This window comes from Chinchilla lanigera, unplaced genomic scaffold (genome assembly GCF_000276665.1).
Source record: "Chinchilla lanigera isolate Chin_1 unplaced genomic scaffold, ChiLan1.0 scaffold00044, whole genome shotgun sequence".
Classification (NCBI taxonomy): domain Eukaryota; kingdom Metazoa; phylum Chordata; class Mammalia; order Rodentia; family Chinchillidae; genus Chinchilla; species Chinchilla lanigera.
The window spans coordinates 1,097,436-1,122,920 of NW_004955445.1; the positions used below are offsets into that span (position 1 = coordinate 1,097,436).

Genomic DNA, 25,485 nt, shown 5'->3' on the forward strand with positions numbered 1-25,485 from the left:
TTTTGTATTGTTTTTGTTTTTGCTATGACCAAAATCCCCGCATCCTCTGAGAAGCTGAGTACCTTCCCTTAGAGGAACATAAAATATTAAACCACCTTCCCAGACCCAAACAGCAGCCTCCTAGGCACTCCTTAAATCCCACCAGCTGGTTGTCCTTATGGATGGCATTTTATCATCACATGGCCCTGTCTTTTAAGTTTGCAGACCCACACATGGGGCTGTTCTGCACCCCAGCTGCTGCTGGAGGTCCTCAGAATCGTGCCTCTCACAGCCACCATGGGCCGAAAGCGATACAGAGTGATGTGGTGCAGCACTTTTAACTAGCAAACTTTAATGCACATACCAAGAATGAAACGACGAAAGACACCTCACAACTCACTTCTTTTCACCCCCTTTCCTAAGTACCAGAGGTCACATGGAGTCTATAGTAGGGAGTCTACAGTACGGTGGCCTTACCTATTCGCTCATCTTTATCCAAGCAATAGGTGCTTGGTGAAAACCAGGCCTGCTTCCAGCTACTGTACTTATTGTACAGACCAACCACAGCCTCCCGCTCGGCCAGTCTCGAGGTCCTAGGCCCAGCTCACCGACAGCCAGGCTAGGGAGCAATGCGGCTTGAGGCATGTGACTTCTAAGAACCTTTTGCTGAGCTTGTTCTCTAAAATACACACACACACGCACACGCACACACTCTCTCTCTGAGGGCATGCCCGGCACCCATTTACCACTGGTCTCTGGCACAACCTCCCGACCACAGTGGGGACGCGTTCTACTGAGGTAGGGAGGGCGGGGAAGGGCAAGGGCACCAGGCGCAGAGGTTTCAGCAGTTTTATTTTTCATTCTGTCATTTGAAGGCAACCGGAAAAATATATACACATATATATGTGTGCACGTGTGTATAGTTAAATCAGTAAGCGTATTTCTTACTGACGGAGCTCATTTTAAAATCAGCTTTCCAATGACAAAATAGTAACAAATTAATTCCCCCCTGTAGCAAACGTGACAAAATGACAAAAGAATTCTTCATTTTGGGGTTTTATTTTTTTCCTTTTTAAGATGCTACATAGTTGAACAGAATTGGATTGGTCTTTGATGGCATAAAAGTAATTCACAGTCAGACTCTCCATTACCGCTAGATGGATCTGCCGAGGAGCCCTATCGCCCTGTCCCGTCCCACTCGCCCGCTAGCACCCTCACTCCCTGCGGCCCAACTGCCCTAACTCTGAGCCAGGTCCAACAGGCAGGAAGGACAGGCCGAGCCTCTGTGAAGGAACCGTGAGTGGTGGCTGCAAGGTGGTGGGCAAACCTAGAAGACCGGCTGCTTTTCTCCATTAAAAAGGTGACCCAGAGTTGACTGTCCCTCCCTATGACAACTGTTATAACACCCAGAACACTGGCTGATGTTCTCTGGCTCTAGATGACCACCCTCTAACACCCAGAACCTCCAGAGGCAGAGCCCCAGCCCCAGCAGCCACACCAGCCAGATCCACTGGTGCTCCACAGCACAGGTGATGTTTAGGCCCCAGTAGGGACTGTACTCTTGTGACAGTAAGAACACGAGATGAAATACATTAAATAAGTTATATATGCATTAAACATCTCAAATAGCAGTTCAGTCTCACTACATGAACCAAAGGTCATTTAGCTTGGTCCCTTCAAGAGAACAAAGTACGGACTCTAATTTCTGAAGTGCTGGGTCAGTAGAACTGCGCCTCGCCTCCAGACAAGGCACCCCATGCTGCCACGGCACAATGCTTTTCGGCTTCTGCTGCTTTTCATCAGTCCCAGGGAACCGATGGCTTGCACAGAACTGAAGACAAGGAAAAGCAGTCCGGGTGAGAGTGGGCTGTGTGGGGAAACTGTGGACACAACTGCACACCCCACCGCACTGGGCTCCAGCTCCCACAGGCCAGCACCCACAGGCACGGAAGAGTGTCTTGTTTTAAGAGGTAATCCAGCAACATATACCAAGGTCTATCAATGTTTCAAATGAGTTACAATATGCCCTGTGGCATTAATCACTGTTTCCCTTGTCATTAACAGAGATCATTCATTTCCCCTCAATCATTTACTATACATTTTTCACTTTCTAAAAGATTGTTATATTTGTGTGTACATGTGTGTGTGTGTATGTGCACGCGCGCAGGGAGGGGTAATTTAAAGGCAAGACCTGTGAGATGTCATCATACGTTAATTTCTTTTTACACATGGTTATGATAAATTTAAATCCCATGATATGGTGGATCCATCAATCCAATTTGCCATCCTTTGCATGCTGCTTTTACAAGGCAATCTTCCCTATAATGACACCAACAATAAAGAACAAAACCACCAGAGCCAGTAACCGAGTGCTGAGCCCTTCCTCCTTCCCGGTTGCAGCAAGTGCTGCCATGGGGCTGTGGCTCTGCACTGTCTTCCTCATCCGAAGTCCATCTTCTTCCTATGGGAGCAAACACATATTTCAGAAATCAGGCAGAAGATGATACGGTTCCACTATGCTCTGCAAAAGAGGAACTGACTCCTGCAGAGAAGGACCCATTTGAGGCTACTGAGAAGATACAACCAGAGGTGCCTCTTTTCTTCTATCTGTCCTACCACTTTGGAACACTAATCTAAGCAGGGTACTCCTGGGTTCCCCATCATTTATGAAAAAAGCTCTTTAGCAGTTCAGCCAGGTTCTTTGCAACCTCAGCCACATCTATTTTTCCTGGCCTATGCTTTCTTCCTGTATCCAACCCCAATCTTCTGTCCTTCCTGCCTCAAATGATCCGGCTTCCCTAATCAAATCACTGCTGACTTTTAAAGTCACAGGCATTTCCTAACACACACAAGTACAAATCACAAGAAACTACAAATGGGGAACCTGAAGCTTCCAATGTAGAGCTTTTTTTTTTTTTTTTTTTTTGGTTTTTCTCCGGTACCGGGAACCAAACTCACGACCTTGCACTTGCCAGGCAGGCGCTTTTGCCACTGAGCTAAATCCCCAGCCCCAATTTTTTTTTTTTTTTTTTTTTTGGTCCAATGTAGAGCTTTATATGTAATTGATACCTGAGAAGTTACACGTAGGTTGCTGGATCAAATGACATTAAATGTGACTGACCTTCATTCACTTACTTCAAATATTTTCTACTTCATGCATGCATCTCATTAAAGGAGCACCATTGTTTTTTCTTATATATAAAGATACCTAAACACATCTTCCCCCAACCACATGGATGGGTAAGGGGCAGAAACTTCTTTCTTCATTTGCCTCCACTCTCCTGCCTTCACTGTCTTGTACTGCCTGAATACCTTGTAAGTTACTCTGCAGACCTCTGAGGCCACTGCCTATGAACTCTGGACCATGCCCACATTCCCGAACAGGGCCAATATGAGGGTCTTTCTGATCTGCCCAGACTCCCTTCTGCAGCCAGACCTCTTGCTAATTACTCTATCTTGCTCAGCCCTGAATCTCACATAGCAGTGCCACTTTCTGTTCTTTCCCTTTGCTGCTTTCACATTCACCAAGCACCTGGGTGCTCCAGAAGTTCATAGGTGATGAGCCATAGAGTGGACCTTCCCTGCCATCTGCCCTCTTTGTGGGACCATTTTCACATGAATTGTAATCCGTTTTGCCTCTCTCTCTCCCTGCAGCCCCATCCATGGGGCTGGATGTGGCTAAGGATGCAAAGAACCTGGCTGAACCTCTAAAGAGCTTTTCCCATAAATGGTGGGGAACCGAAGAGTACCCTGCTTAGATTACTATTCTACAGTGGTTCTTAATTTGGGGGGATTCAAGAACCCTTTTGAGAACCTGATGAAAACCACAGAAATTTCTCCCCAGGAAAGAAAAAATAGTTCAAAAACAAAAAGCCAGAGGGCTGGGGATGTAGCTCAGTGGCATAAGTGCTTGCCTGGAAAGCCTGAGGTCATGAGTTCGATTCCCGGTACCAAAAAATAAAAAAATAAAATCCTTCAAATTCAGAGGTTCTCCAACTTTCCCTCCAAACACCCTAATGAAAATGGTCATTTTTCTGTACATGGAAAAATAAACGACTGTTACCTTGAACTGCTTGTTCTCCTCCCGAAGTCTCTGGACTTCACTTTGCAGCCTCTTACATTCTTCCATCACCTTCTTAACTTCAGTGTCATCCAGAGAGGAAGTCAGAGATTTAGACACTGATGGTGTTTCTGTCTTTGATGCAGTTGTAGATATAATTTTATTTATTTCTACATCATGCTGTTCAGAAATAAATGAAAGCCCAAGTATCATCAACTATGTAAAAAAAGAATCTTTAATGCAAAGTATTTCTCAGTAAATACCACACAAGGTAACATTTCAACCATACGGTAAAATGTCACACTTATTTTAAAAATGGATCACTTTATCTAGTATGTAATAATCTGAATAAAGCAACTGGGCCCTAGAAATTATGAATAAGGGCAAATAATGAAGTTGGGCTGAGACTAATACTTCAAACAAAGAGAAAAAGGGTGACGCATATTGCACTATCGAATTCCTGCCATGTAAAAATTAGCATACTGTAACTGTGCAAGCTCAGGAGAATTATCAGTCACAAATTACTGTCGCCGGGAAGATCTGGTGTGGGAGGCCCAGGAGCACACTAATAGGGGTGATCTATCTCACCAACTTAGAACTGGAAAGCAGGGACGAAGGGCTCCCCACACTGCTGTGCTTCCGTCTGGAGAGGCCACACATACTTCCTAGGTCCCCTGCAGACTATGCTGTGGTATCTTGAGGTTTAGTAGAGACAGTCAGAGCATGGAAATGCTCAGGTGTTGGGGGGAAAGTATGTGAGGGTCCCTGCCTGAGGAATCTGGGGAACAATCAAAAAACCTAGCCATCTGGCTCTACCCTTCACTTCCCAGAGAGAAGCCCTCACAGGCAAGGCCCCAGGCTACCAAGTCCACCTTTCGCAGAGCTGAAACTGGAATTCAGGTCTTTCTTTTCCAAATGACTTTCTCAGGGCAAAATACACAATGGGAGGACTCGGAGTGGAGAAGAGAGACACAACTGCTCATTCAAAGAAATAAGATAATGACAGTGGTCAGTTGGAGGAAGAAAATGCTACATAGCTTTGACACAAGTCAAAGGCACTCCCGGAGATCGTTCTGGATGACACTGTATTACTAGAATGCTTGAGAACATTTCCATGTCCCAACTCCAACTACTAATGGCCAGGTCAGTTTCAGATGCTTCATTTTTTTAAATTCCTTGAGTTTTAAATATAATTTGAATCTTTTTGACTAGATTGAAGAGAAGTCCAGACGAGCGTTTCAAATACAGTTCTTCTCTTCAACTGGTCACAGCTAAGGCAAAGGCCAGCTCACCTCTGGTTTCGCAGGGAAACAAAGAGAGCTGCCTGCTGGGAAAGGCGCTCCTTGCTCCGCAGGGCACGTATGGCCACGTCTGGAGGCCTTTCAGGGCGTTACAACTGGGGATGCTACTGGTGTCTGATGCACAGAGGGCAAGGGTGCTGCTCCGCACCCCGCAGTGCACAGGAGAGCCCCAGCACAAAGAACGAGCCCACTCAAAACGGTGCTAGTGCTGAGGGTTAGAAATCCTCATCTCGGCTGTTTTTGACTGAAGAGGTAGGTGAGGAAAAGGAGAAAGGTGAGGTGGCGCTAAGGAAAAGAGCTGACAGAACTATTCTGTAAAATGGAACCAAGAGCTTACCACCTGTCCAGTAAGCAAAGGCAAGTGAGTCTCCATTCTGGTCTCGCCCACTGTTTAACCCATAACTCTGGTAAGCCAAAGCACCGCTTTGGGATTTATGACATCTCAGCAGTCAACAGGTTGCACTTTCCAAGGGGAAAGCTTTCAATTAGTTGTCTTTTTGGAGGGGTCTTTTTTGAGACAGGGTCTCGCTATGCAGTTCAGGCTGGCCTTGAACTCACTCTGTAGTCTAGGCTGGCCTTGAACTTGCAGCGATCCTCCTGCCTCAGCCTCCCAAGTGCTGGGATTATAGGCTCAATTAGTTGTCTTTCTACAAAACTTTCAAAGGCTGATTTCATAAAGGCCCACTGATTTGTTGACTTCAGCTTATTTTTTTCTTCAGACATTAGAGAAAGGAAAATAATTTGCCAACTTACATTTTGGTTTTGCAGGAGATGGTATGCAAATAAGCATCAGCTTGCAACATTCAATTACTGTTAACGATAAACATACTTACTGGTTTATCATTTTCTGCTGGCAATTCAAACACACATCTAAGTTTTGAATCCATAAGGTCTTCCGGTTTTGCCTCCTTCCACTAAAACAGTTTAAATTTAATAATCAGGATATTATAAAGCTGCTGGAAGAATAATTTTCCAACTATAACTGACAATTTCAGAAAAATACTCTTAATGAGAAGGCCCTGATGTATATCAAATAAAGAACTTAAGTCTGCTGAGATTTCAATATTTTTAACATGACATGATTAAATATATGAGCTTTCCTGAGTATTTATCACACTTCACAAACCCACAGCCTTGCTGCCTGACTTCTCACAGTTTCCCCGCGCTCCTCACATTACTGGTCTGTTGGAAGCACAGGAACAGTGAGGGCCGCGGGACCAGGTAGGACCTTTCACATCAGGCCTAAAAACCAGAGGTAACTGGTAACTGCTTCTCCTTCAGAAAATGGAGTTTCCTTTGAGGGCACATCCTCCGGAGAAAGTCTAAGAAGGTACCACCTGGGAGTAGTTTCACAACCATCTTGCCAACTAACAAAGGAGCTTATCAACCAGTAAGCCATTCCTACTACGGCTGTGTCAGGGCTGACCCTCTCTCTGAAGAACCCATACCTGCCCCCTCCAGTCTGCTGGTGAGGTACCTCCGCCCCTGATTTACCCCTGCTTTCAGCAGTGCAGGAGGGGAATCTAGGTTATTTTGAGAACTACAGACCAGCACAGCAGGTTACAAAACAGACAAAGGAGTCCACCCCTTCCATAGCCTCCCCAAAATCTGAAAGAAGAGGGAGCCAGAGCAACAATAAACCAAAAACAAGAAACAAACTATGTGTCTGACACCAGCGGACTGCCACACAAATTAAGGCAGAGCCATTCAATGGACTAGCATGCTGCCACTCAAATGACACTGAAGCACATTCAATTACACAGGGAAGGGTGGCAGAATATTAAGAAATTACAAACTACATCGAAACCCATTCCTCTGTGCACATGTTCCAGTGCATATGTGCCTATGTGTGTATATCAAAACAGGATCGGCCAGGGGTCATCACTAGATGCTGATGTCACCCCACGACAGACTGTTAGTGAGCAGGGTACTGACATGGTTTCAAGGTATCAGATGACTGTCACAAACTACCTATTATTACCTATGCTTTGTCACTGAGAGACCTGTTGGTGACCACCTGAGACAAGTGATCAAATAGCATCACTAACAAAGGGACAACCCTGCACATGAAATGCCTTCTCATACGATGCATCCATGATGTTAACTAGAGCACATTCTCGCTAAAAACATTTAACTTGGGTTTAATCATGAGGAAATAATCAGAAGAATCCAGAACATTAGATTTTCTACAAGTAAACTAGCTTCCACTCTAAAAACTTCAAAGTCATGAAAAACAAAAAGGGAGAGCGTCCTTTATTAGAATAAGTACTAAAGGCCATTTTTTGAGAAACTGAAAAATGTCCACCATGGATTTTTCTATTGGATAATAATACTGAATTAAAGCTCATTTTCTTGATTATGCTAATGGCAGTATGGCTCTGTAAGAGACTGTTCTTAAGTACTTAGGGACGACGTGTCATGAATTGTACATCTTGCATGTAAATGGCTCTGCAGAAAAGAAAGTCCATGATAGAAAGGAGCAAAATGTTAACAAATGGCAAACCTAGGTTAAGGTGAGTGGTTGCTGTACTATGTATACCAAAATGAAAGGAAAAATATCTCAAAAACAAGCACAAGGCTCTCATAATACTGATTAGGTCTAGGATGAAAGAATTACAGGTCACTAGTAGATTTAGCTTTTGTTCAACTGTCTATTTCCAAATGTTCCTACAATATATTTTTGTACAAAAATAATTTTTAACTGTTATAAAAATAATCACAGTAGAAAGAGAAATGACCCTTAAATGACACTCAGATAAACAAATAGACACTGGGTCAGGAATTTACAAACACCACATCACTCCTCACAGGCATGTGAGCCGAATTTTTATCTTCATTATATAGGTAACCAAGACCTCAAGAGAGTTTCTCAAACTTGCTCAAGGCCACAATGTCAACAGAAGGCAGAACTCGGCTTCAAAATCAAGATGACCAAGTTCCCGCACTTTCAGTATGTCCTGCATTGAAAGCCAGAAAGAACACTCTTGGATATTACCTATTTTGTACCTATGTTTATTTGATCACATGAATTAACATTAGGTGACACAACATGTTCCAGGAAATAAAAGAGAAAGAAATGAATGCCTCAATGATCATTCTCAGGAAAAAGTCAACCAGTTATCACTGATCTCAACTTAAAAACACCTACCTTGCCCTTCCTTTTCTGTCCCCAAGTGAAACCTCAATAAGATGGTCAGTTATGCTCTTCTAAGACTAAGAGAAAAAACTGAGCAGAGACACTGGGCAAGAAGATGTGTTCTGCATGAAACAGCCCATAAAATAAAATTTGGAAAGATGGAAACGACAGTACAGTGTAAAGCTAACCCTAACCTGCTGACATCTCTTGGATGATTTGGGCCTCTCTCTGGGCTGCCAAAACTGGACACAGAGAAGGTGGAAGGAGTCAGTCCCGCCCTCTTTTCCCCGACTGTGAGGACCAATGCTGCCACTGTTTTGTAAGGTTGCAGAGTGTGATTCACACAGCACCAAAATGTGTGTGTTCATTCAAAAGCTTGCTTTGGGGAGAATTCCCATTATAATCTCTCTTTTTACCAAAACATCAATAAGATTGCCTATTTAATTTCTAAAAGTGAAGTCATCCTAATTTTCAGTTAAACATGTATTTATGCAAGGAAGGGATTAGGGTTAAAAAAAAATTAAAAAGAATTGGGCTGGAGCTATAGTTTGGTGGTAGAGAGGGCACTTCCCTAGCACACACGAGGACCTCTCAGCTCCATGAATAATAAAACAAAGAATCATGCTTAGCAGAACCAGGCCAAAACGGGGTAAAGAAAGTGTAAGCTGCAAAGGACTCTCACATCCTTCTGGGTTTAGGGGAGTGACTCGGGAGGCAAGAAACTTTTTCAACAATGAAGAATTCTCTCTTCTGGGGAACAGACGGGAGGAAGAAAAGGAACAGTCCCCAGTCACTCAAGATACACTCCATCAGGGGAAGAAACTGCTAAAGCAAACTGAATTTATACAAGTCAGAAAAAAATAGTATTCTAGAAAACTTTATAAAATGTTAAAATTATTCATCAAAGTTTAGAAAAACCATAAAAGTCATCAAACATAAACCTGGAAAACACCATTCCCCTGTAAACAATTTTGAAATGCATGCACCCACACAATTCTGTACCTAAGTGATTTTTGTTACTATTACTGAAAAAAATAAGCATTCAGTACTTACTACTGCTTCCATATCAGAAGTGTCAGTTGGAGCAAACATAGACTGAACCATAAACTTGTGTTTACTTTTCTCATTGGGATCATAATCGAAAGGCTGTAACATCACTGAGAAAGAAAATATTTCATTAGGAGGGTCAGAACTTGGTTATCAGTGCCATTTGTCATGCTAACACGTATGCTGTGAGGTAAAGCTCGCCCCCCACCACACCTTGTGAGGAAGCAAGAAGAGATGATAACACTTCCACTTCACAGGTCACCAACCTAAGGTCCAAAAAGGTAGGGGGACTTGCCCAAGGTCAGAAAGCAGGTAGTAGCAAAGGTGGGAGAAAGGCTGAGGACTTAGGACTCAGGTTTCCTGGTTCTAGTTCCCTGGTCTCGCATGCCTGCAAACCAACCATAAACATCTGCCCTGCAGAATAGGTAAACTGGGTAGGAATACCATATCCCTGTTTTGCTCAAGAAAATATAACTTTGAATGATTTGTCAGGAACTAAAATAGAGTAACATAAGACATTTAAAAAACTGTTTCAGGGGCTGGGGGTTTAGCTCAGTGGCAAAAGCGCCTGCCTGGCACGCACAAGGTCGTGAGTTCGGTTCCCGGTACCGGAGAAAAACCAAAAAAAAAAAAAAAAAAAAAAAAACTGTTTCAGCTTCCCTCTACCCCATTTCTCACACAGCTAATCAAGGTAATGCTTCACAACTGTGCAATAAAATAGAATGCTAGAGAACACACATAAACAGAACATTCATAGAACAGAAAAAAAAAAAAACAACACATATCAACTCACACACTACTTCCCTTTCTTCCTAAGATCCTAGAAGAATCTTAAGACGATCCTGTGGATGAGTTGCCTCCACGGCACTGAGGGGCCTCCTTGGGTAACTAGGAATTACTCCTGTTAAACAACGGCTGCTTTAAAATGTCACATGTTACAAGACTTTGGTTAAACTACACATCCAGTTAATTTCCTGAAAACAATTTCACATGCAGGGAAAGACTGCAGCCCTGACCACAAGAGCCAACATGTACTGAGCGTTTCCTCCCGTGTGCCGGAAACTAGGGTCTTTTTTTGCCAGTACCTTCCCTGTCCTGGGGACTGAACCAGTGGTGCTCTACCACTGTGCTACATTCCCAGCCCTGCTGTTTTTACTTTGAAATCGAGTCTCACTGACTCGCTCAGGTGGTCTTAAACTTGCAGTCCTCCTGCCTCAGCTTCTGTTAGCGCTGGGACTACAGGTATGTGCTGCCGTACATGGCTTGGGATCTGTTCTTAGGTCTGTTATTTTCCTCACTTGGTCCTTAAAAGTTTGGTACTATTGTGTGCATGGGTGCGGGGGTGAGGTGTTACTTTGAAGCCTATTTTTCAGATTAATAAACTGAAGCACAAAGAAGTTAACAACACGTCTAAGGTCACACCACTAAGGAGCACAAACTCAGTCTGTACGGAGAGCGCATGCTCTCAATAACCACAAATGACCAATGGTGTGTCCTCTGACACTGTCAGGCCCTCCGACCAGTGTGGGTTCCTTGACCTTTCCTCGTGGGTATCCACCAGTGTTCCAACTTTAAATCCCACCTTAGGGTTTCCCAGGTGCTTCCTCTTCCTCTAAAGCCTCACAACCAACCATCCCTGCAGCATATAAAGGGAAATACGGGTGTCTTTAGCCCCAGGCTATGCATAAAGAGCGTGCGACTGCACAAAGTAGCTAGCTCCAAGTAACAATGTTAGGAAGCAGTAAAACAGGAAAGGAGTCAAAACCTTATGACTGAGCATAGTCAAGCAGTCTTTCCAAGTCGCCAATCACTCTAACATGATCTGGTGTTACGTTATGCACCAAGGCTCCACGGCAGAACTTATGGAACCATGCATGGCAGGGAACAGAAACATCCATTCTCCACCCATCTTGGAGGCAGGAATTCTTCCGCCCTGGAGACAGAGAAAGTCCATAAAAGCCTGACAACTCACTGGCTTGAAATGCATGGGTATACCTAGTCACCAGGTGGCTCTGCTGCCACAACACCCACCTGAGTGCTCAGAGCTACAAGAGGCCCTGCCAGAAGACTTCTTCAGGACACAATTCAACAAATGTTAGAAAACAACCCCTATATTAACTTAGGGCTTATATATATATATATGCATGACACCAAGTCTGTCTAGTAAAACAAGAATTCTCCACCTAGGTACCCAAAATTCAGATAGTATGACTACCAACCGAGGAAACAAAGGGTCACTGCAAAATACAAGGGCCTCTTCTTGGAATCTTACTCTTGCAGGTGTAAAGGCAAAGTTGCTCCAAGAGAAGAGGCCTTGCTAGTGGTGACAGACTCAGAAGACAATGAACTCTTCAGCTGCGATCACCAAGCTAGGGAGCGCTTTCCTGTAGATGGACCCAGAACATCATTACACACCTGGGCCTGACTCTTCACCTCTGGAACAAATGACCAGACTGGCCAGTCAAAGCTCTCACTCTTCTCAAAGTGCAATTTCCACCAGGTTTTTTTCCCTACCCCTAGTGGAAATACCACTATAAACTAAGCAACCCTTCTGTTCCACATGCATTGTGAGTGTTCCTGGACAGTGCTTATCAACCTTTTTCAGAATTTGGACACAATCTTCACATTACTATTGGAACAAAATTCATTTTTAAAAGTAAGATGAATTGAGTTTTGAGGATTTCAGGTCACAGCTTGGATAAATTCAAACAGTCTGGGGAAAAAAGAGAGCTCTGACGTACACTACAACATCTGGGTTTTTTAAAGGGCTCAGGAAGCTGGGTAGCCCCCTTTTTGTTCCTCTTCCCCTTTTTTGCAGCAGTGCAAATGAGAATAGCTAAGTGCACTCTGCCCTAAATTTGCCAGGGTTCTAGGCACGCCCCCCAGCGAAGGGCCAATTCTTCTTACTCATCTATCCGCATTGCCCACTTTTCGCAACCCCAATACTTCCATCATGCCCCAAGAAGGAAAGGAAGGAAAATAACCTTTACTGCTAGGTTTGAGCTACTAATGAAGGCATGGGTTCTTTAGGCCTTCCATTTAATCCTCACAATAATCCAGGAAAGCAGCTCATGTCTCTCTTTTCTAGATGAAAAGACAAAGACCTAGGAAGCTAGGGAAGCAGCCTAATGGCCAATGTATTAAATAACAGAGCCAGGGTTCCAACCTGGCTCTGACTCTACAGTCAGACTCCCATACCACAGATTCTCAATGTGGGATCTGCAGACTCTGAAGGTCTGGCCCCTGCCCCAGGTCAGGTTTCATTGGTACATGAAATCAAAACTATAGTCAGAATAATAGCAAAGCATCACATGCCTTTACTGCTGTGCTGATACTCACACTGACGGTGTAAACACAACAATGGCATCTTAGCAAAGATTAAGGCTGTGGAAGCAAATGGTGCTTAATGCCACTGTATTATGTACCACTACACACCTTCTGTTTGATTTTTTTAAGCCAGTTTCATTCAAGAATATCTTTGACAAAGCAAGAGAAATATTAATTTTACTAAATGCAGACCTTTACAACACATCTTTTTAATACTCTTTACAATGAAATGACACTTCTGCTACCCACTAAATCCAAATGCTGCCCTGAGAAAGCACCAGGCAACTGTCTGGGCTGTGAGCTGGACTGGCTGCCTCCCGCAGAAAACTCTCACTTGAATAACTACACATTTTTTTTTTTTTAGACAGGGTCTCCCTTATGCAGTTCAGGTTGGCCTTGAGCTCACTTTGTAGCCCAGGCTGGTCTCGAACTCACAGCAATCCTCCTGCCTCAGCCTCCCGAGTGCTGGGATTACAGGCATGCACCACCATGCCCAGCTCTCACTTGAATAAACAACTGACAGACAAACTCTGGTTACTCAGACTCTGGCATGTGGCATACATTCTCTTGAAAATGAAGTAACCCTGTCACTTCAAGGAAAGCAATCTGTGGTGCTTACCGCCAGCACTAAAATCTACGCTTTCTAGCAAAACTTGTAATTGTGGAAAACTTGTACATGTCACCAAGAGCTTCATAGTTTTCCAAGTAAAGACTCTTCCGGCTGGAAATGTAGGTCAATGTAAAGTACTTGCCAAGTATGCATGAAGTCATGGGTTTGATCCCCAGCACAACAAAATAAATAAATAAAAATAAATATTCTTCCAATGAGATCAGAGGGAACAGTAAAGAATGTGCTTTTTAAAATACTGTATGATGAACTATGTCAACATTTGAAAGCTCTATATAACCCAGCTAATCAATAGTTTACAAATGATCCATGGCAACATCACAAAATCCATTCAAAGTGCAAGACAGACCAATGTATTTCAGTGAAACAAAATGTAAAAAGTTCCCGTATGTGGATTAGGACCCCACATCATACCAATACCCTTTAGGAAAGTGCCGCTTGTCTCTCTTGGGTCCTTGCTTCCAAGATGATAAATAAAGGGATAACCATCACACCCAAGGGCTGCAGCCACAGGCAGCATGTTCACTGGGTGTCCGCCCGTGAAAGAGCTGCAGACCGCACCAACAATAAAGCCACCAGGAAGGTCACCCTTCCAGACACAGTGGGGGTCCCCAGCAGTAAGAGCCTTTCTGCAGTACGTGTCTTTCTGCCCGTGCGCATCTCAAGCAGTGTGTGAAGCTACAACGCTACATGAGTTGTCTGTGTCCAGTCCAGTGGTTGAAAATTTGGTCAGTAACCAGTTTCATGAAACCTGAAGAGACCAACACTCTTGCCCCCGTTTAGACCTGCTGATGCTGCCCCCTGGCCTCTAAAGCCCGTTAAGGAGCTAAGTCCTTAAGGACTAAAGAAAAACTAGCCTCTGGGGGGGGAAAAATGATACTTTTTTAAAGGTGAAGGAAAGGGCCAGGGATGTAGTGCTGTGGTAGAGCACTGCCTAATGTGTGCAAAGGCCTGGGTATGACAGCCAGCACTACAAAAAATAAAGTTAAATAAGAAAGTACTACTTATCAAGATCTGCCATAATATCAAAGCAGAATGTCTAGAATTATCTGAAAAGTTTATTAAGCAGACTTTCCCTCTCCAATCCCTACCTGTGGTAACACATTTACCAAAACAACGCATCAGTTATCAGAATGAATATAAAAGCAGATATAAAAACCCAGCTGGTCTTCTATTAAGACAACAAAGAAACTTGCAAATGAAGTCAAACAATGCTAGTCTTCTCATTAATTTTTTGGTTGTTTTTTTTTTTTTTTTTTTTTCCTTCCCGGTACTGGGAATCGAACTTACGACCTTGCGCTTGCCAGGCAGGTGCTGTGCCACTGAGCTAAATCCCCAGCTCCCATTAATTTTTTAAATAGTTACTTTTCATTAACTGTGTCACTGCTAACATGTAACTGATGTATTGCTATTCTTAAAGGAATAATTCTTTACTTTTCAGTTTAATTTCTAATATAATAGATATTAATATAAAAATATTGGGCAAACAAAAGAGCTCTTTCGGTGTTTAATTTTTAAGAGTATAAAGGGTTCCTGAGACCAAAAACATTTAAACACTGTTATTCTACACCAGACTGCCTCATAGGCCCCTTTAGGAAGAAAATGATCTGGTTGAATAATTCAAATTAATGCACTGATGGTTCTCTATAGTAGCCCTCTTGGGAGAATATGTAGTTTAAGAGAAAGGAGCCTGACACAAACCAAGCTTGAGAGCCTCTGGGGTGTACTGGGCCTCAGGTGGCAGTCTAAGTACAAAAACACCTCTTATGGAGGGATCAGGGCCTGTGCTCCTCTAGTCTAGTGTTAGCTCCAAGACCCACTGTCACCTTACCTTACAGATGTCACCAGCACAGCTCCAGGCCTACAGCATCCCACCACCCCAGTCCCCACAGCATAGAGCTCAAAAACCACTTATGGAGCAGGCAGGCAGAAGAGTGTCAACACACACAGCAGGGGCATGGGTGGTGGCCAATAACCCAAGGGGACCTCTGGAAAGGGCCCAAGGCAGCAGGTCCAACTGCCCTTCCAGAGCACAACCACAGAGTGAGGTATAAACATGGGGCCCAAGTACCTTGGGGATATCTGGTGAGCAGAAACTTTTTCAGTGGGGATGAGAGTCATAGTTTGCCAGAGAGAGAGCTGACAGGAAGCTCCAGATGAAGGTAGGCACTCCGCCTTCCCTTTGGTAGCAAGTAGAGAAGGTATCTGCTGTCTACTGGCTCTCTTTTGCTAGTGGGCTCCCAAATCAGCAAGCCAGAGTTAAAGTCAGGTGACCACCCAAAATGTGTGCTACTCCACAGACCCTTGGCACACCTCCGCCACATCTTGCTTAACATGAAACCTAACTCAAAAAGTTTGTATTTGTTAGCTATTAACATCTTGTGTCAAATTCGATTTGCTATATTCTACTAGCTAAATTATATGAGAACATGACAGAATAAATGTTGTTAATCGTTTGTTCTTTCAGCTCCATACATGCAAACTGTGACAGAAATTATGTATTTTTTTCCATAGTAGGCTATAAAAGAGCTTCCCATTAACTTAATTTATTTCACTTGAATACTAGAGACACTGATGATAAAACCCTCTTAACTGAACCATCTATCCTACTTTTAAAATGTATCTGCTGATAGTACATTAAAAGAAGCCTGTTACCAGGAGACAGCCTGGAGACCGTTCACTACTCATCCACACTAACACTTTGGGATATAATATCTGCTGCATTACAGACTGTGAAAGTGAGACCCTGTTAAGAAAGGGCCTTCAGGGTCGGGAAACACTAGATCAGTAAGATTACAGTTTCTTCAAAAGAGAAGAAATCTGAATATATGCTACTTAAGACACATACTCCCTTACAGAAATGACGACTTGATTAAATGCAGCATAAAAGCTGCTTCCAAGAATCCAAGCAAGTCACAGATCATTTTCATCTACATCGTAATGGTAACACAGCAAAAGGATAAAAGTCTAACAAGCACCACAGCACACTATTTATTTATTTTTAAATCTCAGAATTTTATCTCGGAAATGTCTCTTTCCACTTTTTACATGCCTACAATCAGCTCGGGCACCCACTTCAGGATTTCTCCCAACTAGGGGAATTTCTAACATTCTCACAATTTCCTTCACGTCCAAATTACCCTGCATAATCCCCATAAGCCCCAGAAATTTAGTCTCCCCGCAACACTACTCATACCATATCCACACCTTAGATCAAATCCCCCATAACAAAAACTATTTTCCAAAGGACTAAGATGCGGTACGTATGTTCCCTATGATGAACGTATTCATTATGTACTGCAAACATGTACTAGAAACAAACATACAAAAACTAGTTCCTAAGCAGCATGAAATCAGTTCAGCTCTTCACAATCTGATCATCCTCAGATTTCCCAATGACAAGCCTCCCTTCCAGTCCAACAGCCTTGCATCAAGTCCCTACAGACCCTGATGCTCTCCTGTCCTCCCAATCATCCCCATCCTGGCATCCCTATACAACGTATTACTGTTGACACTCCCCACCCGATCCATGCCCAGTATACCACATCTTCCACTGCCACAGCCTGTGAGAAGGGGTGTCCCAGCTGCAGCCCCTGTCCACAACACCCAGGGGCCTTGCTAAAACAAAGTGCTATGAACCCTTATCATAAGAAAATATATTTCCTTTAGGGTTCTCAACATGTGGAAATCATGACTACGTTTCTGGGCCCTTGTCTATTCAGGGATCCGTGGATGAAACTGTCTCACAGGTAAATAATTTTACCTGCTTACATATAAATTAACACTGAATTGTCTCTGTTGTTTTCTGTAAGATTTTCCACTTTGTGTGCTATGTCTTGGATAATAAGTTCCTCACAGTTGGACTAATTTATCTGTGCAGAGACTAGTACAAATGTTCTAAACCTTTCTCTAGGATCAAGAGAAGAGGTATGGTATACACAGGCATTGTCAAATAACAAGGCTCACTTATCTTTTTTTAATATTACCTTTTCTTCTCATTTTTTTTATCTTGTCTCTGGTTTTTTGAGATAGGGTCTTGCTATATATAGCCCAAGCTGGCCTTGACCTACAGCAATCCTCCTGCCTCAACTTCCCAAGTGCTGAGATTACAGGTGTGCATCACCATGCCCGGCCCAACGTTATCTTTCTTAATGTAAACCTTTTCAACATCCCTACCTTCCATAATTCAATAACGGAATGCAACATAGGCTCTTTCTGTATGTGACTATGCACCACTCTTGGACACTACCTTTAGTAAGCCTCCTAAGCCATGTCTCTTAGGCCTGACTCAGCTCCAGCAGGGAGAACGGTGTGACCTGAGGCCTGGGCAACTCCAGTTCCGGTTATACTTCCAAAGCCTCTCTCCCCTGTTCGGTAGGCTCATCCTGGGCAATTGCCCTTCACTTGTGCTGTGTATTGTCAAGAACTTCCCTTTTAATGCAGGCCCCCTATAGCCCTGTTCCTTTCCTCTTGGATGAGGTAGAAACTGGAACAGGTGTAGCAGTGTCTTAAGTAAGAGTGAATAGGGTAAGACTCAAGGCGTGGCATGGGGCACAAGCACGAAAGGGCCTAAAAGCACATCCCTTCTGGCTGCTTAGAGACTCTGCTGACTTTGTCCTTCTTGGTCATGCTCAGAATTGAAGGTACTTTCAACTAAGCAAGGTTTGTTACATGTATTTGACCAGTCCTCTCAATCATGACCTTTGAAAGTATGAAGAATCATGCTATACTCGCAAAAAATGAAAAACAGGGCTATTTTTAAGAAAACGAAATACCGCAGTAAACTTTTAAAATCTTTGAAGGCACAATTAACCTAAATTTTTATTGGAAATTATCTTTTTTTAAAGCCCAAATCGAATTTGATGAAAATGATTAAAGACATCTTTTAAGTACAAATGTGAGTTGTTCTTATAATGGTTCATGACAACCATTTATAAGAAGGTTGCACTTATCAGAGACTTTCAAAGCAAAGTATCAAACAAAGAAGAACGCTGTTGTTAGACGCCCAAACTCCCCATCCAGCGCCGCAGCCAGTACCAGATGAATGAACGCCTGGCTTCTCCTCCGATGAAGCGCACTACTACTCCGCACTAATCATCGGAAAGCTGCACCTAAGGCTAGCTGGTCCAGGGCCACCAAATAGCTACATTACACTGAGTCAGCAAAATCTTAAAAGGATTAATTATCAATTGTATCCTGCCCAATTACACTAATTGACCAATGTTTCCATCTAAGAAGAGTTGCTGATGCTCGTTCTCTATTCTCAGGATTTTATTGGAGGAACTTTATGCTTTAAATATTGAAAAGAATGTTGCAGAGGGCTGTATGTCAGGAATGAATACTGTTCCTTAATTCTCTGAATTCTAATCTAACATACAGATTCTGACACTGGGAGATTTGTGCGTGTTTGTCTTTAATCCACTTCCACTTCCCAGGGTACCCTAGTAAAGTGCATCTGTACCTAAACACTGGTATCTTTAATGACCCTTTCCAGTGCTCCTCCCATAGACGTTTTGCATTTCTAATTTGCCTGGTACACTAGCAACCAAAGTGCATAACTGAACTGCAAATGGAAGTGCGCTTGCTACTGTAGTGAAATTAGAATTCAGTGAAGGTTATAAAAATATTAAACTTAATATCATATTACAGGAAACGTAAGTATTTTTGATGGGCCCATAATTTTACCACCCCACCTGCTGTATCTGCCACTGAACATGGTTTGGAATATTAATGGAAAACTCCCTCATTATTAAACTGCAGTATTAAAAAGAAATTCCAAAACCACCAAGCGCTTACTACAAAGACATTTTCAGAAACTACCTTAAAAATGTTCTACCATACGGTTCAAAATATAGGCTTAATTTTGTAAAGCTGGAACAAATGGGAAGACCTCCCACTGCCTCAAACAATTCATTAACTCAAAAAGTTTTATTTTCCTTGCACGTAAGAGCTCCAGGGGGAAAATCCAATCTCCTTTCTACAATCTCCATTTAAGTGTGCCTATTCTGCTGAGGTCCAGATCTGAATAATTCAAACCCAGCTCTAATGGGTGATGTGTATCAAGGAGCAAGAGCCAAAACCAAAACTCTGGGCCAATTACTACAGACAGAGGGCACCCGGCCCCTCACCTACTGCAATGCCTCCTATAACAAGCATAGGTCCTAGAAGGGGTTACTAAATGGACTCCAAACCATGAGCCTGAGGGATCATCCATGCATTATACTCCACTATAACAAAAAGTTTAGGCTATGCCTCTATCCAACTGTTGCTTTACTGACTGAGTTTACAAAAGGGAGGTGTTTTTTTTAAGGATCCAGTGAGTAAGTGATCTGTCATGTTCTGAAGAAAACAGCATGACAGGTCAAAGCCTGAACTTCTGAAGCATAATGTAAGGTCTCTTGAATATCAGGTTAATCTGAAAGGTAAGAAGAGCTGTACAAGGTATGGCTCTGCCTGTTACAACCCAGATCTGTGTACTTTAAAAACCTCAGCCTCCATGGGCAGGTATCATCATCATCATCCTTCTCCTCTTCTCTCTCTCTTTCCTTTCCTCCCTGCCTCCCTTCCTCTCTCTTCCAAAGAAAGATTTATAACTGTCTTAACAGCTAGCATATCCCAACAGTTTTCAGAAATGGAAGAAATGCACTAGTCATGTCTTTTTCAAGAATGTTGTGACATTCTGTGTGGTAAGCAGGGAGACAGTGGTAGTATTTTAAGTCAATTTGATGGTCATATTTTTATAAATTGTATTTGAAAATTTACTTGTAACATCTCATTATATAAAACAGACACCTATTTTATAGAAAGAAAAAATTATTAATTTCTTCAAAAATTCTGAAAGGTTCATCAATTAATAAAATGTATAAGATTAACTGGTTTCTAAAAAGGTAATTAAAATATTAAACTATCCATCGTCAACAAAAACTACTCAGTTTTTGACAAAGCTGGTGGAAGAATAATGCAATCCCACTCATGCACATTTTCAATAATGTAGTATCTGTAGATATTCTGTGAGATGAACGCTATTTCCCCCATTTTACAATGAGAAAAGTACAACCTACACAGATTAATAGGTTAGCCAAAGATCAGCCAGCTGGCTAAAGAATAGAGCTGAGCTTCCTGCTCTAGGTTCCTGACCTCAAATCCAGTGAACTTTGACCAGAGTGTGTAAAGCCACAGTTGGCTGTGTGTGCTTCTGGGGAGAAAGGAAAGGTGGCTGTTGGACAATGTACTTGTGGGGACACCTCTCCAAAGAAGCCAGTGAACTCTGACTCACTACAGTGTTATCATGTGGCTGTATTTCAAGAGGACCTTTGGACAAGGACAATATTTCTTATCCTAAGGTATGCGTATCTAATAAATGATGTAGTCGCCCCTCGGCTCATCAAACTGAATGAAGCCCATGGGATTAGCCTCCTTTCCCAAGCGGGGTGGCTGTCCTGGAAATGCACTGATATCTGGCTTCCCCAGGTTCTCCCACAAGCACTGAGATAAACACCAAAGAAAAACAAAGCAATCTTTTTTCTTTCATAAATGTAACTGTCTCATCTGGGGGAAGGCCTATAGACACATGGACATTTCTGTATTCAACTGTTATATCCCCCCAATACATTATATTTTCAAGCCCTCTGTAAGTGTGGTCATCCCCTAACTCTACCAAGGCAAGGCAGGGTCACAGAGAGAGCACTGCATGGATCAGGAGCCAACACACTTGGCTTCGCATGTGAGCTCTACCACTAATCAGTCACATGGACCCTCAGTGCGTCATATACCTGCTTTCTCATCTGGAAAGGGAAGGCCAGAATCACAAAATCTTAGCCTTCCTTAAGTAGTTAATTCAAAATAAATGCTAAGAGGCAGTTATTACTTTTTTAAAAATCCATGATACAGGAGATGCTCTTTCTGAAAAGACAGACAAACCCGTATTTGTATTTAATTCCAGAGGGCACACCTATTCTGTACAACTCTATTGAGATTATTTTGTTCACAAAACCATGTTGCTTTATTCATATTTACTTTGAATACTGGACATTTTTATCTACCAACAACCTTGTTCAAATCTGATACGAACAAGAAAATTGAGGGGAGGGAGAATGGTTAAAAGAGGCGAATGAAAGATTTCAGCTCCCATGATTTTAACAGAAAAATACGTCACATGGATCCAGAAATGCCAGCACCGGGGGCTGCTCCTTTCTTGCAGCACACTGCAGTGCACACAGCGTGGACCTCAAAGCCAGAAAGAAGGGGCCACACTCTGGCTTTGTCACTTGCCAGCTTTGTGATCCTGCAACCACCAAGTCTCCTCCTTGGTAAGCTGGAGGTAATAATGCATCCCTCATGGGGCAGACAACAGCAATGAGATGACACAGAATATATGCAGATCCAGCACAGAGGAACCTTCAATCAATTCTGCTTTCCACCCTTTCAACTGCTCCTGGACAAGAACCTGCTTCAAGAATCAAGAGCAGGACTTGTAAGTTCAGGGAGAAGCACACATGGGGAGAGCTGGTATGGGTGTGCCTTAATGAGACACCCAGGGACTCAGGGAATAGAAGTTTGCAGAAACGATCAGATAATGAAACACCTTGTATCTTTCAAAAGAAGTGAATCATTTTCTTTTAGGTGTCAAATGAATGGCCAAATATATCGCAATCAAAATCTATCATGGAAAAAGCCAGATAGGTACTCATTTCAAATGAGTAGTAGCTTCTAATGATGCAGAAGCCTCTGTGACATTAAATCACCTAATATTTAAAGGATAAGTACACGCTTCCCCATGGTTCCTTCTTGACTCCAGAAGTTCTAATGAACTAAAAGTTTATTCCATTTCTAAAAAATAAATTTAAGCTCAAACTCATCATCTGTACTTCCTTAGTTCTGAAACCCAACTCTCAATTTGGGTACTTTACCAGCCTATTTTCCAAAGCTGGACTTTGAAAAATATGTGCACTCTCAGACAGAAGCGGGGTGCCTTCAGACATGCACAAAACTTACACCCATGAATATATTTCAATGTCTTTTGTCCTCATCTCCCGTAACTTTTCACAATCAGTAAAATGCAGTTACCAATCACTGGAAATGACATGAGCTTAATGTTAGAAATCATTCCACTTAAATAAGAAAATAACTCTATTTAGCCCTCTCCCACAAACTAAAATTATGTTTGTGTAGCCTTTTTAAAAATTTATTGCCAAAGGGCAGATTTAATTTCAAGGGAGTGAAAGCCAAATTTATTCTGAAGTCAAGTCTAAAGTTACCACTTTAATTTTGCTCTGCTGAGGTACAAAAAGCTGCAAGCATCAAAACAAAAAGGCATAAATTACGGAAAACAAAAGTGACAGGGACCACCAAGATTTTTGTTGTTGTTGTTGTTTTGTTGTTTTTTTTTTTTAAGACGAGATCTCACTATGTTGTTCAGGCTGACCTTGAATTCACTAGGTAGAGCCGAGGCTGGCAACTGTCCTGCCTTAGCCTCTCAAGTGCTGAGACTACAGGTGTGTATCCTAGCTGGACCATCAAGCTTTTTAGTGAGGGCAGAAGGCTGGGAAAGGTAGAGAAAAGCCTATGACCTTACTGTGCTCTACTGCAAATCCAAGCTTTAAGAAAGCCCACTGGCTCCAGGGTCTTCTGGCCCTGCTCCTTGACCTCCAGTTTCCATACTTACCGGACACATTGATTGAAGCCCCAGCGTCAATGATCCCACTGTTGGGCCGCACACAGTACCTACGTGGTGCTGTGGTCTTCACTTTGAAACACACATTGCGGTCTGTTGGGTTGCCAAGCTTCAGGTTGGTGGTGACAACATCAGTGAAGGGACCTGAGGAGTGAGAAGGATCTTGTGAGGAAAGCTCAAAAGGCTGATTACATGTATGGCAGGAGGGATCTGGAACACAGTTAAGGGAAGGTCGAATTATCTCATTACCATGTAGATAGATGGGAGAGATGAGGTTAATGCGCTAGTAGCAACAGGTATTATCATGTTCTCCATACTTCCCAAGGTGCCCAGTAAACATCCTGACACATAGCATCACACTGAAACTTTACTGCTCTTTTAAAGATGGCTAGAGAAGACAAGTTGCTTGTCCCATTTTCATACTAGTTAGTGGTAGCAAGGATCTGCAACTAGAAGGCCTCAATTCAAGGCCAGTTCTTACCTAAACTAACAACAGCAAGATAAAATCTAACAGGGAACATAAAGGAATAGACATGGGTCCCAAAAAACTCTTTTATTGGGGGGGGCGGTATACTGGAACTCAGGACCCTGTGCTTGCCAGGCAGGCACTTGCACCACTGAGCTATATTCTCGGTCCCCAAATAACTCAAATGCAGAGTGTGCCAAGAGTACCAGATGTCAGAAAGAATTTGGAGTATAAATGGTCTATGAACACAGAAACCCGTAACAACACAGTACTGCTGCCAGGAAAGTTAGTATCATCTTACAACTACACCAAGAAGTTCAGAGCCCTGTTGGACAGCCCACACCTGACATATCACATTCACTATCAACTACTCAGGCTATTGGGAGGATTGAAACAAAGCTCTGTGCCCTGAGGATATTTTTATTACTATTATTTATTCATTTCCTACTTTATTAGTTTTAATTAAAAAGTAAAACACGCTTCCTAAACCAAACAATAAAGGATGTATAAAAAAGAAGTTAATAAGCTTTCTTCTGCCTCCTGAGGTAATATTAACCATCTGAGAGACATTTCCACATCATCTATGCTTACCAACAAAGTACACATACCTATGTACACACATACGAGGGGTTAACAAGAACGAGAACTGACTATTCACACTAATCTTACAAATGCTTTTTCATTTCTCACTCTACAATGACTATCTAATCACTAGGTTTAGGGGATCAAGCGGGAGGGGTTCAATTACAAAACCTTTTCCGTTCTTCACATGTTTACATATTTTCAATATGTGATTCATATCTTTGTGATTCCTACTTTTGCATTTATAAGGAAGCAGAAGTTGGGGTGGGGAGGAATGTATGCTCCTATGATCACAAAGAAATACATAATGGTTCATTTACCCCATTTGCGAAGAACCAACGAAGATATTTAAATCTGTGCTTTGAAAATTCTTTTTTTTTTTTTTTGAAAATTCTTTACTCAGAGGAAGAAAGGTTGGAGGGAGGGAGGGGAATGGGGGAAAAAAGAATCAAGATATATTATGTATAGCTTCAAATTCCCTATGATGAATGTGATCAATATATAAATCAAAAGTGTACCAATTAAATTAGCTTTTTAAAAAAAGAAAATTCTTCATTCAAATTCTAAGCCCTTGAGGACAAAGGTTATGCACAATCCATCCCTGTATCCTCAGCACTGTGCCTGACATCAAGTAAAGGTCTCGATATGTGTATATATTCACCAAGAAAGACACTACCTGTGGATTATCTCTAGCAAAATTAAAATCTCAGGCTGGTTTCCTCTAGAGGTGCTCAGAGTATGAAAAATCAATTGGATATGGGTTTAACTTAAATACATATTAAAAAATCAATAATGGTGGACAGGAAGAAAGGAAAGGGGACTCAATTCCAAAAATCAAATAAAGTACAGCCAATTCTGCTACAAGAAAACACAAATTTGTCCAAATGTGATTGATGTGCATATTAAGGGGACAATCTGAGCATAAAACGATTTTCACATTTGCTTATGAATAATTTTGTCTGCAAAAAACCTTAGGCAAACACAGAAAACTGCACCCTGCTCAACCTAGCTGCCAAGAAATATGATACACACACACACACACACACACACACACCTACCTCAACCACCTATATACAAGCTATCTCAGTTTCTGTGGCTCAAGTCATGAGCCAGACCTGGTATTGCAATTTTCCACTGATTTCCGGCAATTTTCCTTCCTCCCCGTCACTGTGACTTGCAGACTGCAACTATGCTGACACCACCTCTACAGGCAAACTCCAGGTCTTTTTCCAGGTAAAATGTCATCTCTACTGTACCAACTGCTGCTCTTCTTAGGCTCCTATTTT

The 25,485-nt window shown here is 42.4% G+C and overlaps 1 protein-coding gene across 1 annotated transcript; it reads right to left on the minus strand.

Annotated features, from left to right (window-relative positions):
- Positions 1-1,018: 1,018 nt before the first annotated feature.
- On the minus strand, positions 1,019-25,444 carry Vapb (VAMP (vesicle-associated membrane protein)-associated protein B and C). Its single transcript, XM_013518235.1, has 6 exons — positions 25,408-25,444; positions 23,143-23,361; positions 9,530-9,633; positions 6,174-6,254; positions 4,043-4,219; positions 1,019-2,440 (listed from the first exon to the last, which is right to left on the minus strand). The coding sequence occupies exons 1-6, from the start codon at positions 25,442-25,444 to the stop codon at positions 2,282-2,284; spliced, it is 777 nt and encodes a 258-aa protein (XP_013373689.1). The 3' UTR covers positions 1,019-2,281.
- Between the last annotated feature and the right edge of the window lie 41 nt (positions 25,445-25,485).